General features: G+C 41.3%; 1 protein-coding gene across 3 annotated transcripts in view; it reads left to right on the top strand.

Annotated features, from left to right (window-relative positions):
- IFT56 (intraflagellar transport 56) overlaps positions 1-16,556 on the top strand; it is a 101,519-nt gene that overhangs the window by 6,276 nt on the left and 78,687 nt on the right. For all 3 annotated transcript variants that reach the window (XM_077277320.1, XM_077277321.1, XM_077277322.1), the window contains exons 3-4: positions 6,713-6,805; positions 8,754-8,868. In XM_077277320.1, the coding sequence (XP_077133435.1) occupies positions 6,713-6,805; positions 8,754-8,868 (208 nt within the window). The remainder of the gene's footprint in view (positions 1-6,712; positions 6,806-8,753; positions 8,869-16,556) is intronic.

Here is a 16,556-nt window from a genome sequence, read left to right as displayed (position 1 = left end):
AAATGAGAAAAATATAGAAGTTCAAATCACCCCCCTTTCACCCCATTCAAAATAAAACAATTTAAAAAAATCAAATTTACACATATTTGGTATTGCCGCTTTCAGAATCGCCCGATCTATCAATAAAAAAAGGATTAACCTGATCACTACACGGCATAGCGATAAAAAAATTAAACGCTAGAATTACGTTTTTTTGGTCGCCGCGACATTGCATTAAAATGCAATAATGGGCGATCAAAAGTACGTATCTGCACTAGAATGGTATAATTAAAAACATCAGCTCGGCACACAAAAGTCCTCACCAAACCTGAGATCACGAAAAATGGAGACGCTACAAATTTTTTTTTTCTTACCAAAGTTTGGAATTTTTTGTCACCACTTAGATAAAAAAGAACCTAGACATGGTTGGTGTCTATGAACTCGCAATGACCTGGAGAATCATAATGGCAGGTCAGTTTTAGCATTAACATTAACACATACAGCACGTCACTGGAGCGCACCTCCATTCTGGTTAGGTCACATCCGCTCCCAGCATACAGCAGCACTCGCCGGCTCCCGCCCACTTCCGGTCCAGGACGTCTGCACGTCCCCCTTCATGCACATAATATGCAGCACTCGGACGGCACACTTCAGACAAGCGGTGGACACCGTGTCTGCAGCGTTACAGCAGGGTAGGACTTTGTATCTATTTTCCTTTCACCACCCTGACCATTCCCCGTCGGGTTAACAGTCTAACAATAGCTTTCCCTCACTACAGGCTGCGCCCATACCTGAGCATTCTGATCAGTGCCTTCCTTTTAGGCTGTGTTCACACGTTGCAGATTATTCGCGGTTTTTTCGCGTTTTTTCCCTATAAAAACGCTATAAAACCGCAAATAATCTGCTTATATTATGCATCCTATCATTTTTAATGAATTCTGCACTTTTTGTACACATGATGCGTTTTTTTCCGCGGTAAAAACGCATCGCGGTAAAAAACGCAGCATGTTCATTAATTTTGCGTTTTTTTTGCGGATTTCCCACTTAAAATGCATTGGGAAGTGTCTGGAAAAAACCGCGGCAAAAACGAATCAGAACCGTGGCAAAACCGCGGCAAAATCGCGGCAAAAACGCACGCGGTTTTCTTGCGGATTTCTTGCAGAAAATGTCCGGAATTCTCCAGAATTTTCTGCAAGAAATCCTGAACGTGTGCACATAGCCTTAAAGGGGTATGCAGAATTTCTCTTTCCACACCAGCCCATTGCATCAAAATCACGTTCCCCATTCCCTATTTTCTAACACACTCACCCTTATCCATCTTTTCAGCATTAAGCATTACAGTTTATTAAAACAGAGCAAACACTTATCTCACCATCAATCACCATACGGTATGTACTTTCGCTAATTTCTCTTGATTCTCCATGTGATTGTGTCATGATGTGTCTATGTTTCTCCATACCATGATTCATCAATGTAGTGCCATGATTTTTTGTATATACTTTATTTCTCATCAATTTATATATTATTTTCATAATTTGTAATTTACAGTAACTGATGAAGGTCATGTGTTTATGACCGAAACGTTTTGCTGTTACTGCATTGCTGTTACTGCACTTCCGCTTGGAATAAAAGCACCTTTATAAAAGTTGAGTGCCACTTTTTATTATTTTTTATATCACTAAGGTTTTGGAACCTACCTGGGCACCTTCATATAGAGCTGTGCACACGCTTTTTTGTTGATACTGAGTTTTAGCATTTGGTGCACCTAGCAAAAAAGCCAAACAAAAACAATTTCACCGCACTTGGATTTTTTTCCCCATTTTATAGTACACGACATGGTAAAACCAATGGTGTCGTTCAAAAGTACCATTTGTCCCCCAAAAAATAAGCCCTCACATGACCATATTGATGGAAAAATAAAAAACTTATTGGTCTGGGAAGGAGGGGAGCGAAAAAGCAAAACCGAAAAAAGCTTTGGTCATTAACCCCTCAACGACCGCTGATACGCCTTTCAACGGCGGCAGTTAAGGGTGGAAAAAGTGAATAGCGCCCCCCAGAGTCGGATTTTCTCTGGGGTCTTGGTTGCCGGGGGTAGCCGAGACCCCAGAGAACATGATTCGGGGGTTTTTTACCGACCCCCGAGTTGCGATCGCCGGTAATTAACCGTTTACCGGCGATCGAAAAAAAAAACAATAAAAAAAACGCAATCTCCCTTTTAATTTCTCTGTCCTCCGATGTGATCGCACATCAGAGGACAGAGAAATGGGGTCCTCGATAGCCCCCCGATACTCACCTGTCTCCCCCGGTGCTCCTCGTGGCTCCCGATGGGCGCCGCCATCTTCTTCCGGCAAAAAAATGGCGGACGCATGCGCAGTTCTCCCGCCGGCCGGCACCCGGAGGATCTTTGGGGTCTCGGCTGCCGGGGGTAGCCAAGACCCCAAAGAACATGATCGGGGTCGGTTCTTACCGACCCCTGTTTTGCGATCGCCGGTAATTAACTGTTTATCGGCGGTCGGAAAAAAAAAAAAAAGCGATCGGTCATTCTCTGTCCTCTGATGTGATCGCACATCAGAGGACAGAGAAATAGGGGGATTCGGGGACCCTGCTATACTTACCGGTGTCCCTGGGTCCTCCTGCATCCCCTCCTGCCCGCCGGCTTCTTCCTATGGAAAGAAAATGGCAGGTTTAGTGCGCCCGCTCTCTGCTGCCATCTACCGGCCGGCAGGAGAGAGGAGTTGGGGCTAAAATTAGGGTTAGGGCTGGGGCTAAATTTAGGGTTAAGGTTGGGGCTAAAGTTAGGGCTAGGGTTAGGCTTCTTTCACACTTGCGTCGGTACGGGGCCGTCGCAATGCATCGGCCCGACGTACCGACGCACGTTGTGAAAATTGTGCACTACGTGGGCAGCGGATGCAGTTTTTCAACGCATCCGCTGCCCAGTCTATGTCGTGGGGATGAGGGGGCAGAGTTACGGCCACGCATGAGTGGAAATGGCATACGCGACGTACAAAAAAAAGGTTACATTGAACTTTTTTTTGTGACGACGGTCCGCCAAAACACAACGGATCCAGTGCACGACGGACGCGACGTGTGGCCATCCATCGGCAATACAAGTCTATGGGCAAAAAAGGCATCCTGCGGGCACATTTGCAGAATCCGTTTTTTGTCCAAAACGACGGATTGTGACGGATGCCACACGACGCAAGTGTGAAAGTAGCTTTAGGGTTAGGGTTGGGGCTAAAGCTAGGGTTAGGGTTAAATTTAGGGTTAGGGTTGGGGCTAAATTTAGGGTTAGGGCTAAAGTTAGGGTTAGGGCTAGGGTTGGGGCTAAAATTAGGGTTAGGGCTGGGGCTAAAGTTAGGGCTAGGGTTGGGGCTAAAGTTAGGGCTGGGGTTAGGGTTGGGGCTAAAGTTAGGGTTAGAGTTGGGATTAGGGTTTGGATTAGGATTGGTATTAGGGTTAGGGTTGGCATTAGGGTTACATTTGGGATTAGGGTTAGGTTTGGGATTAGGGTTAGGTTTGGGATTAGGGTTAAGGTTAGGGTTGGCATTAGGGTTAGGGGTGTATTGGGATTAGGGTTAGGTTTGAGGTTAGGGTTGAGATTAGGATTAGGGGTGTGTTGGATTTAGGGTTTTGATTAGGGTTATGGTTAGGGTTGAGATTAGGGTTGTTTTGGGGTTAGGGTTGTGATTATCGTTAGGGTTGTGATTAGGATTATGGATCGGGTTGGGATTAGGGTTAGGGGTGTGTTGGGCTTAGGGTTGGAGTTAGAATTGGGGGGTTTCCACTGTTTAGGTACATCAGGGGGTCTCCAAACACGACAGCCAATTTTGCGCTCAAAAAGTCAAATGGTGCTCCCTCCCTTCTGAGCTCTGCCGTGCGCCCAAACAGTGGTCTACCCCCACATATGGGGCATCAGCGTACTCGGGATAAATTGGACAACAACTTTTGGGGTCCAATTTCTCCTGTTACCCTTGTGAAAATAAAAACTCGGGGGCTAAAAAATCTTTTTTGTGGAAAAAAAAAAATATTTTTTATTTTCACGACTCTGCATTATAAACTTCTGTGAAACTCTTGGGCATTCAAAGTTCTCACTACACATCTAGATAAGTTCCTTGGGGGGTCTAGTTTCCAAAATGGGGTCACTTGTGGGGGGTTTCTACTGTTTAGGCACATCAGGGGCTCTCCAAACGCGACATGGCGTCCGATCTCAATTCCAGCCAATTCTACATTGAAAAAGTAAAACGGCGCTCCTTCTCTTCCAAGCTCTGCGGTGCGTCCAAACAGTGGTTTACCCCCACATATGGGTTATCGACGTACTCAGGAGAAATTGCCCAACAACTTTTGTGGTCTAATTTCTCCTGTTACCCTTGTGAAAATAAAAATTTGGGGACAAAAAGATCATTTTTGTAGAAAAAATGTGATTTTTTTATTTTCACGGCTCTACGTTATAAACTTCTGTGAAGCACTTGGGGGTTCAAAGTGCTCACCACACATCTAGATAAGTTCCTTAAGGGGTCTAGTTTCCAAAATGGTGTCACTTGTGGGGGGTTTCCACTGTTTAGGCACATCAGGGGCTCTCCAAATGCGACATGACGTCCGTTCTCAATTCCAGCCAATTCTACATTGAAAAAGTAAAACGGCACTCCTTCTCTTCCAAGCTCTGCGGTGCGCCCAAACAGTGGTTTACCCCCACATATGTGGTATTGACGTACTCAGGAGAAATTGGACAACAACTTTTGTGGTCTAATTTCTCCTGTTACCCTTGTGAAAATAAGAATTTGTGGGCAAAAAGATCATTTTTGTGTAAACAAATGCGATTTTTTATTTTCACGGCTCTACGTTATAAACTTCTGTGAACCACTTGGGAGTTCAAAGTGCTCACCACACATCTAGATAAGTTCCTTAAGGGGTCTAGTTTCCAAAATGGTATCACTTGTGGGGGGTTTCCACTGTTTAGGCACATCAGGGGCTCTCTAAATGTGACATGTCATCCAATCTCAATTCCAGCCAATTCTGCATTGAAAAAGTCAAACGGCGCTCCTTCACTTCCAAGCTCTGCGGTGCACCCAAACAGTGGTTTACCCCCACATATAGGGTATCGGCGTATTCAGGAGAAATTGCACAACAAAATTTATGGTTAAATTTCTGTTTTTACACTTGTGAAAATAAAAAAAATGGTTCTGAAGTAAAATGTTTGCAAAAAAAAGTTAAATGTTAATTTTTTCCTTCCACATTGTTTCAGTTCCTGTGAAGCATGTAAAGGGTTAATAAACTTCTTGTGGTTTTGAGCACCTTGAGGGGTGCAGTTTTTAGAATGGTGTCACACTTGGGTATTTTCTATCATATAGACCCCTCAAAATGACTTCAAATGTGATGTGGTCCCTAAAAAAAAATGGTGTTGTAAAAATGAGAAATTGCTGGTCGACTTTTAACCCTTATAACTCCCTAACAAAAAAAAATTTTGTTTCCAAAATTGTGCTGATGTAAAGTAGACATGTGGGAAATGTTATTTATTAACTATTTTTCGTGACATATATCTCTGATTTAAGGGCATAAAAATACAAATTTTGAAAATTGCTAAATTTTTAAAATTTTCACCATATTTCCGTTTTTTTTCATAAATAATCGCAAGTAATATCAAAGAAATGTTACCACTAACATGAAGTACAATATGTCACGAAAAAATGGAAATATGGCGAAAATCAGCGGGATTCGTTAAAGCGTTCCAGAGTTATAACCTCATAAAGTGACAGTGGTCAGAATTGTAAAAATTGGCTCGGTCATTAAGTACCAAATTGGCTCTGTTACTAAGGGGTTAAAGGGAACCTGTCACCCCCTCAGGCGTTTGTAACTAAAAGAGCCACCTTGTGCAGCACAAATGCTGCATTCTGACAAGGTGGCTCTTTTAGTTATGATGCCTGCACACGCTGAAATGAACGCTTATAAAATGTGCCCCCTCATAGCCTGAAATGGTCCCGGAGGCGGTTCTTTCCCCCCTAATCAGACGCAGCACAGCTGTCACTACGGAGCTGTGCGCGCCGGGTGCTGCCTCCTCTTGTTGCATTATCGTTCTGGCGCCTGTGCTGTAAGTTCGAAGAGCAGCGCAGCTGCGCATGCCCGGAAAAAAATACTTACAGCGCAGGCGCCGGGGACCGTAATGAAGCAAGAGGAGGCCGCGCCCGGCACGCAGAGGCCCGGAGTGACGGCTGTGCTGCGTCTGATTAGGGGGGAAAGACCCGCCCCCGGGACTATTTCACGGTATGTGCTGGCACATTTTATAAGCGTTTATTTCAGCGTGTGCAGGGAACATAACTAAAAGAGCCACCTTGTCAGAATGCAGCATTTGTGCTGCACAAGGTGGCTCTTTTAGTTACAAACGCCTGAGGGGGGTGATAGGTTCCCTTTAAGGGATTAATATAAAATGTTGTCATAAAAATATTTTGAGAATCTCTATGATATGTAGAAGTGTTCCAGAGTTATCACAAAAAGTTACACTGGTCAGAATCGAAAAATGTGACCTGGTCTTGGCAAAAAGGAGTTACAAATGCAAAGGCTGGCCACATTTGGAGCCACTTGTTGTTGGACATCTTAGTATTATGACATAAATAGTATTCCTGTGAGTAAATTATTATTATGTATAATACCTGAATATGTTGTATATAATTATTATATAGCTGGTCACTGTTGTCCTGCTCTACATTTCTGAAATGACTTTATGGACTTTTCTTTATAGTTTAAACGTCAAGTTGGAGAGAGTGAAGATGACTCTGATTTATGGATCGGGTATTGTTCATTTCATCTTGGTGACTACAAAAAAGCTCTGGAGGTAATGCATGTACAGTCAGTCAGCTGATAGACAAACTGATTTAACCAAACTTTGAATGGTTAGAAAATGAGTTACTAAACATATCAACTTTTTCTTGTTAAAGGGGTCTTCCCATCTCCAAGATCCTATCCCAATATGAAGTAGGTGTAATAATAATAATATTAGCAAATACCTCCTATTGGAAGTGTAGTATAGTTTTTCTGATTCACTATGTCACTACGCAGTGTGCAGGCATTGCATTACCTTAGGTATCCATGGTTACGACCACTAGCAACTAGCTGTCACTATATCAGTGGACTTAACCATGGATACATAAAGTCCTGAAATGCCTGCACATTGGGTAAGTGACATAGTGAATCAGAAAAACTATACTACATTTCTGATTGGAGGTATTTGCTAATATTATTATTATACCTACTACATATTGGGATAGGATCTTGGAGATGGGAGTACTCCTTTAAAGAAGCACTCCACCCATCAAATGTTTTATCCTCTTAATATATTGTAATCATCATATTATACAGCACTGTGTACTTACAATTTAGCATTTTGCCTTACCACCCAGTTAGTTGTTCTCTTTTCCATTAGGTAGATGACATCACATGATTTAATAACAGATTAGCTGAATCCTTCTGAACTCTATGTAGAAACAGGAGGTCAATTTCCCCTGCATGAGTCATGAGTCACTGCAAAAGTCCCTGGCAGGCGAGGCGGGAGCAGCTGGGACAGGATGTGAAAAGGGAAATAACTCCTGCAGGGAAAAGAGACTTTCTGTTTTTACATAGAGCAGAGAAAATAGAGGAATTAATTGGATAGAAAGGCAAAATAAGCAATTGTAAGTACACAGTGCTATATAATAAGTGCAATGTAGTAAAAGGATAAAAACATTAATGGAAGTGCTTCTTTAAATAGGTTTTCCATTTGTTTTTTCAAATTTCCATGTCATCATCTGAGAGAACCCTTTTGCTGTTGAGTCCAGTTAAATCTGAATTATTGTCCCCTTCCATACATCGGATGTATTTTTACATCCTAGTTTGTTACTGAAAATACACATATTGTTTGTCTAATCACCAGCGGGCCATCTTTCCTCATCACCCAGGGGCTCGTCCGACCCTTCATCCCACTGCATCGGCAATCGCTGCTATAGTACAATCAAAAGCAAAGTCCAAAAATGGCACCATATATTGGTGGTTAGTGCTGATTGGGTCTTTCTAGAACAGAACCTAGTGAGCTGGAACAATCGCCCAGCCTTCGCTTTGATTGGTCAGTCTAAGCAGATCAACTAATTGTAAACAAACAGTGAAAAGTAAAATATTGATTACTGCTCTGCACGCCTCCATTCAGTGTCAGTGTGTATAGTGGTTGTGAGAGTCTCCATGCTGTGCTATGTTCTGCTGGAACTTGTAGTGCCCCTCGTCTTCTCTGTCACTGCTCCCCTGTGTGGCTGTGAAGGACCTTGTACTGCCATGTTTTATTCCCCCTCAGTGTTGTGATCACTACAGTAGCATCCCCAGACTTCAGCCCAATCTCTTAATCTCTGTCCTGTTCCCCTCCTTCGGTGTGCGTCCTGCAGCCATCATGCGCTGATCAGTGACGCAAATCACTTATCACCATTTGTGCTCAATTTTTGGAGTAGAGCATCTTTTACTTGATTGTTTTTTTTCCAACACCTCCGTGTGTTTTTCCTGCAGCCGTTGAGAGCTGATTAATGATGCACATTACTGATTATCAGCCGTGCTTAATTTTTGTTTTCCTGCCCGTTTTAGAGAATAAATGGGGCAGTGGGCAGGCATTTTGTAATGGGGTTAAAAGTTCCATATCAGGGATAAATGTGACAAACCTGTAAGTATATGCAAAAACCTAAAAACTACTTCAATACAGTGCATAAACCTGTATCACTTAATAATGTGGAGAAGAATACTGACAGTGATATTTGGTCCTTTATTAGGTGTTCAAGCATGCAAGTGAACAGGGAGGATGTAATCCTGATGTTTGGGTGAACTTGGCTTGTACATACTTTTTTTTGGGAATGTATAAAGAAGCTGAGGAGGCTGCTAATAAAGGTAAGGTTGCCAAGCTCCTCATGAATATTGGTAGAAGGCTATACAGTATCAGTTACCTGATAGGGTGCAGAGTAAGGAGGTTTGGGGGTGCTAAGCAGGAACGTGAAAGTCTTTCCTTTCACAGCTGTATTTTCAGTTTCCTTAGATGAAGAAATGCTCCCAGTGCCAAATTTTGTGTTTGCACTGCTCTCAAAAGTCGCATAAAAAATCTGAAGGGGTATTATGATCCGAAGTGTGAACATATATATATACATACATATATATATATATCTCGACAGTACTAAATATGCCATAATCTGATAAGTGGGGTTTCCTTTTCTTTAGCTTGCACTATTGTAGACATAGATGGTCCTTTGCTCCTCTATTAAGCATTCCAGGTAAAGAACTCATACAGGGCAGCTATCCCTATAGTGTATGACAGGTGCTGAACTCAGAAGTCAGAGATGGCTGGCGACCCCACAGTATGGCACCGCGTCTCGCCTGTAGTCCCCGGGTCTCAAGTTGTGCACCCCTGACGTACATGACCTGTTTCACTAGTATATCTGACCATGTCTTTAAATCTCTGAAAGAGAAGGACATCATGTTGTTTTCATCATGTATCTTGTCTGAAAGGAATTGGAGCCATGACCAATTTTTTTATAAATTTGCAAAGCTTTCTACATTTCTGTTTTTTTTCCAGTCAAGATGGAGTGCAGAGTGAACATTAATGTCAAAAAAATGAACTTTTTTTGAATTTACCAAATGGCTGCAATGAAACAAAGAGTGAAAAATTTAAAGGGGTCTGAATACTTTCCGTACTCACTGTATATACACTGTGTTCCACATTATTATGCAAATTGGATTTTAGTGTCTTAAAGATTTAATTGTTTTGTTTTTCAAATAAACTCGTGGATGGTATTGTGTCTCGGGGCTCAATGAATCACTGAAATCAATCTTAAACACATGTGATAATTAGTTTCCCAGGTGATTCTAATTAAAGGAAAACTACTCAAAAATGATGTTCCACATTATTATGCAGGTCACAGGTTTCAAGCAATATGGGAAATAAAAAGGATCTCTCTGCTGCTGAAGAGCGTTAAATAGTGCAATGCCTTGGACAAGGTATGAAAAAATTAGATATTTCACGAAAACTTAAGAGTGATCATCATACTCTGATGAGATTTGTGACTGAAACAGAGCACAGACAGAGTTCATGCAAATAAAGGCATAATGAGGAAGTTTTCTGGCAGACAAATTCATTGGATTAAGAGAGCAGCTGCCAAAATACCATTACAAAGCAGCAAACAGTTATTTGAAGCTGCTGGTGTGTCTGTAGTCCCTCGAACCTCAAGGTGTAGGATCCTTCAAAGGCTTGCTGTGGTGCATAAACCTACTATTCGGCCGCTACTAAACAGTGTTCACAAGCAGAAACGGTTGCAGTGGGCCCAGACATACATGAAGACTAATTTTCAAATAGTCTTGTTTACTGATGAGTGTCGAGCAACTCTGGACGGTCCAGATGGATGGAGCAGTGGATGGTTGGTGAATGGCCACCATGTCCCAACAAGGCTGCGACGTCAGCAAGGATGTGGAGAAGTCATGTTTTGGGCTGGAGTCATGGGGAACCAGCTGGTAGGGCCCTTTAAGGTTCCTGAAGGTGTGAAAATGACCTCAGCAAAGTAAATAGAGTTTCTGACTGACAACTTTCTTCCATGGTCTAAAAAGCAGAAACGTGCCTTCAGGAACAAAATCATCTACATGCATGACAATGAATACCTCTGAGTAATTGGCTGCTATGGGCATAAAAGGAGATAAACTCATGGTGTGGCCACCATCTTCCCCTGACCTCAACCCTATAGAGAACCTTTGGAGTATCATCAAACAAAAGATCTATGAGGGTGGGAGGTAGTTCACATCAAAACAGCAGCTCTGGGAGGCTGTTCTGACTTCATGCAAAGAAATACAAACAGAAACTCTCCATAAACTCACAAGTTCAATGGATGCAAGAATTCTGAAGGTGATATCAATGAAGGGTTCCTATGTTAACATGTAACTTGGCCTGTTAGGATGTTTTGAAGTTAAATAGCTTTTTTGTTCAGTGAATGTGACCTCTTAATGCTGCAAATTCCACAAATGAGCATTTTCATTTCTTTAAAACACACCAAATGTTTAGAAATACTACTGTGCCTAATAATTTGGAACAGTGCATTTTGAGTTTTTATTCATTTTGGAGATTATACTGTTATCATTGGGAGGTTTCTTCAATAAAATTCGATGTATACTCTAACGGGTGATGACTTTTATTAGACTGACTGTCATTTGCACCGACCATTTAGGAAAATACGAGAAAAATGTAATTTGCATAATAATTTGGAACATAGTGTATTCTTACGGGTGATTTATGACATGTGTAGTGAAATAAAACAAACCGTTGCATATTTCAATTTTTTTTATATGTGTACATGGTAAAGATTTCATTGTTAGGGTTTTTTAACAAAAATAAACAAGGCAATAACTTGAAAAACATGAAAAGCAATTTGTATATGCTCCGTGTATGCAACATTTAGGTTAGCAAAAACTAAATTACCTGAAATAAACATTGGTAAAAAAGAAGAAAAGAGGACAAACCTAGAAAATGGAAGTTATCCTGATCAGGGTTTTGGGTCATATTCTGTAAGAAGATATCCGCTGTTACTCATAGTCCTGTTGCATCATGTTTCAGTTGTATATGAGGAAGAGGAGCTGTTATGCCAGACCTTGTGAAAGGATCTGATCTTGTTGTGAATGGCTATCATATACTTGTAGGTTAGGTTGAAATTAATCCCGTTAGTAATGTCTGCTAGTGGAGTGAATTCATGAGACTTCCATTTCTTAGCTACTTCATATCTTGTGAAAGTGAGCATATGGCATACTGTTATTCAAAAATCAAGTGGGATGGAGTCTATCCCCAAAAACAGTATGGCAATACTTGGGTTAGGTTGTATATGAAAGTTTAGTGGTTTGCGTATCATCATGAAAATCTGCTACCAAATTGAATGGATTTTACTACATGATCAAAATATCACTAAGTGTTACTTTCTAATCTTTCTGCCATAGTAAAATAAATAATCTCTCCTGGCTCAGACCATTTTAACAAAGCACTCCCAGCAAAGTTTTCATCCTGTTAATACAACGGGTGAAATAATTATCGAACACGTCACCAATTTTCTAAATAAATATATTTCTAAATGTGATATTGACATGAAATTCTCAGCATATGTCAGTCACAACCCATCCAATCCGCACAGGTGCAAAAATTAGACCTTAGGTGTCCATAAACTAAATGTTATGTAACAATGAGAAATGACAAAGGGAAAAAGTTTGGAACACAAGAAGTAAGAAAGGTGCAATAAATATGGAAAGTCATGACACCAGGTGAAATCTATCAGTATTTAGAAGGCAATCCTGTCACTTAGTGAAAAATAATATCAGCTGGTTCAATCCCCTGTATTGTTGTAGAAAACTAGATTGAAGCTGATCACCGAGTGACACAGAAGGGCTTTGGTTCAATTGATGGCCTACAAAAATGTGTCTCATTACCAAGGTGCTGCACAAGAAACAACTCATGATGGGTAAAACCAGTGAGCTGTCTCAAGACCTTCACAACCTTATTGTTGCTAATTTTGCATTTCTACCTAGCTAATCCTATTTTCCATTAGGTCTATGACATCATATGATTAAAAACTGATTAGATTAATCCTTCTAAGCTCTATGTAGAGATAGGAAGGCTCTTTTTCCTTTACATGAGTTATAAGTCACTGCAAAAGTCCCTGGCAGGGGTAGGAGCAGAGCAGCTGAGACAGGAGTTGAAGAGGGGAATGATAAATGGAGGGAAAGAGACTTCCTGTTTCTACATAGCGCAAAGAAAAGAGAAGAATTAACTGGTTAGAAAGGACTACATGAGCAATTGTAAGTACAAATTTATATATAATATGATGATTGCAATGTATTAAGAGGATAAAAACTTAGATGGGAGGAGTGCTTCTTTAAGAAGTTGAATGGAGTGACCAGTGACATGACGGTGATAGCTAAGCACAGTGCTGGGGATAGTTGATCATTTTTGTGGACTTGTGATTCTACCAAGTAGTAATCAGTGCAGGGCGCATACTTATCTAACTAGCCTTTTCCTCTTTTTATTTTTTTTAAACTGTACTTTTTATTAAGTTTTTCACATATGCAGAAAAAAAACAGCAGCCTAATAGCATTTTTGTAAATCTGGGCCCTCTGTCTTTCCAGTGACCATCACTCATTTCGGACTTCTTTTGTGTTTAGAATTCCACATGAAATCAAGTATGATGCTAGTCTGTAGGGATTTTAGCTGCAGGGTCTCAAAGTAGTGAAGTCATTTCGATAACATAGTCTTTTTAACAGCAGTTTTACATCCTAAGTGGTAAATATGATAGGATTTCCATACTATTATTATTATTAATTATTATTATAGCGCCATTTATTCCATGGTGTTTTACATGTGAGGAGGGGTATACATAATAAAAACAAGTACAACAATCTTGAACAATACAAGTCACAACTGGTACAGGAGGAGAGAGGACCCTGCCGCGAGGGCTCACAATCTACAAGGGATGGGTGAGGATAGAGCTGGTCGTGCATCGGTTTGGTCGATCGGTGGTTACTGTAGGATGTAGGCTTGTCGGAAGAGGTGGGTCTTAAGGTTCTTTTTGAAGGTTTCGATGGTAGGTGAGAGTCTGATATGTTGTGGTAGACAGTTCCAGACTAGGATGCGTGAGAGAAATCTTGTATGCGATTGTGGGAAGAGGAGATAAGAGGAGAGTAGAGAAGGAGATCTTGTGAGGATCAGAGGTTGCGTTCAGGTAAGTACCGGGAGACGAGGTCACAGATGTATGGAGGAGACAGGTTGTGTGTGGATGGCTTTGTATGTCATGGTTAGGTGTTTGTACTGGAGTCTCTGGGTAGTGAAGGGATTGACGGAGGGGAGAGGCCGGGGAATAGCGGGAGGACAGGTGGACTAGTCTGGCAGCTGAGTTTAGAATAAATTGGAGGGGTGCGAGAGTGTTAGAGGGGAGGCCACAGAGCAGAAGGTTACAGTAGTCGAGGCGGGAGATGATGAGGGCATGGACTACGGTTTTTACAGATTCTTGGTTTAGGAATGTACGGATCCATGAAATATTTTTGAGTTGAAGGTGGCAGGAAGTGGAAAGTGTTTGGATATGTGGTTTGAAAGAGAGATCAGTGTCAAGGATTACCCCGAGACAGCGAGCTTGTGGGACTGGGGAGAGTGGGCAGCCGTTTACTGTAATGGATAGGTTCATTGGGGGGGTCGCGTGAGATGGGGGAAAGACGATGAATTCTGTTTTGTCCATGTTAAGTTTTAAAAATCTATATTTTTCGAAGGCAGCATTGTTCAAGGGGGAAGTTACGAGAGTATTGTAGAGTAAGAAGGTGTCATTTGAATTCCACACTCGGGTGATCTCCGAGTATTTGGCTGTGCTCGGAGATTTAGATACATGAAAGATATATATCTTGGTACCGTGCTTCTGGCCAGCCTGAATACATGTGGGAATTCCCTAACAAACAGGCATTCCTCGCATGTATTCAGTCTGTCTAGCAGCCATAAATCATGCAGCTGAGGCCATGAAAACTAATTCTCAGAGCACATCCAAACACTCGGAGGTCAACCGAGTGTGCTCAGGGAGACCCGAACAACCAGTATGCTCGCTCATCACTAGTTCTTACCCATATTCATGACCGCGGGTAAGAACCAATGATAGGAGCACATGCTACACCACTGCTTTGGTTGTTAGACATGTGTGGTCACTGACCTTAGTAAATGAATGATACTTTATTTCTTCCTGTGTGGTGGTTGTGAGCATGTTATCTCCTAAAATTACTTTGCGACGCGTACAATCAATTGCACTGCTATATGATGTGTTTTACTTATAGGACTCTTTCCCATATTTATGCCTATGGGGTGACACCATTTTTTTGGTGTACCTTTTGACTGGATTTGAATAACTCTGTTGTTGATCATTAGTGTTTTGAAATGTATGTACTGTATTGTTGGTCATGATCTATTGTATTATTATTGAAAATATACTTTTTTAATAATTACGCATCTTTTTTGTGGTGGATATGCTGCATGTTCTTATGTTCTAATGTCGTTTGGGAGCTCCATAGGGTTATAGCCCATATTAGTCCTGGTTTACTAGCATAGGACTATTCTGGATAATATGGTATCTGTATCTGAGATTTTGTATCTGCTTTCTAGCTTTAGACTGAAAGCCTTTTACATTAAGGGTAACACACGTAATAATTTTTAGCCTAAAAGGAAGTGTGCGTGCTAGTGTAACGCTTACCTATACCAGGCTGAGAGGAGAGAAGGATCCATTGGTAGACAGTGTATAGGTCAGGTCAGTGAGGGCGATCCAGTGTCCATACGTCCGTTTCAGCGAAGGAGTGTGGCTAGGAAGGGGAAAGGGAAGTGACAAACAAAAGAAGACAAATGTAGAAAATAAAATAAATGAAAAAAATGGAGAAAATGAAAGTTAACAGCGACATTGGGACTTCAGTCCTACCAGAAAAAGAACAAAAGGGTTGGGAACTGAAGACCAGAGCCTAGGAAACCGCCTTATTGGGGGAGGTAAATGGGGGCATCCCTGTGTTTTGGAAAGAGGGGAATGTGCATCATTTTGTAGACCATTAAAAGACATTAGTGACAAGAGCTCAGTGCGAGTCTATGAAGGCCAGAACGAGGCTCTCATAAACTTGTATTGAAAAGTGACCTCCACAGCGCTTCAAGAAACACTGCAGCTGCCAGCAGGTCACTTTTTGCTGGAGACCAACAGAAGCAACGCTGGAAAAGGGTTAAGGCGGATGCAGGTGAGTATGAGATGGGCCGGGGAATTACATGAAAATGTAGAGTGCCTGTGGGTGGAGATAAGGGGAGGGGGAAAAATAATAAATTACTGATAAGGGTTTGTTATAAATCTCCAAAAATAATGGAATCAATGGAGAATATCCTCGTAAAGCAAATAGATGAAGCTGCGACTCAAGGAGAAGTCATTATTATGGGGGACTTCAACTACCCTGAAATAGATTGGGGAACAGAAACCTGCAGTTCCAGTAAAGGTAATCGGTTTTTGACAACTATGAGAGACAATTACCTTTCACAACTGGTTCAGGACCCAACAAGGAGGGGGGCACTGCTAGACCTAATATTAACCAACAGGCCAGACCGCATAACAAATATAAGGGTTGGGGGTCACTTGGGGAATAGTGATCAGATCACAAAATAATAAGTTTTCATGTATCCTTTAATAAGATGTGTAGTAGAGGGGTTACATGGACACTAAACTTCAGGAGGGCAAATTTCCAACGGACGAGAGATGATCTTGGTGCAATTAACTTGGACGATATCCTGAGACATAAAAATACACAAAGAAAATGGGAGACGTTTATTAGCATCCTGGATAGGACCAGTGCATAGTATATACCGTATGGGAATAAACATACTAGAAATAGGAGGAAACCAATATGGCTAAATAAAGCTGTAAGGGGCGCAATAAGTGACAAAAAGAAAGCATTTAGAGAATTAAAGGAAGTAGGTAGTGATGAGGCATTAAATAAATACAGAAAATTAAATAAATTCTGTAAAAAGCAAATCAAGGCAGCAAAAATTGAGACAGAGAGACTCA

This window comes from Ranitomeya variabilis, chromosome 8, assembly GCF_051348905.1.
Source record: "Ranitomeya variabilis isolate aRanVar5 chromosome 8, aRanVar5.hap1, whole genome shotgun sequence".
Taxonomy (NCBI): domain Eukaryota; kingdom Metazoa; phylum Chordata; class Amphibia; order Anura; family Dendrobatidae; genus Ranitomeya; species Ranitomeya variabilis.
The sequence above is the reverse complement of the archived record's forward strand: the minus strand, read 5'-3'. Positions and strand labels throughout refer to the sequence as shown.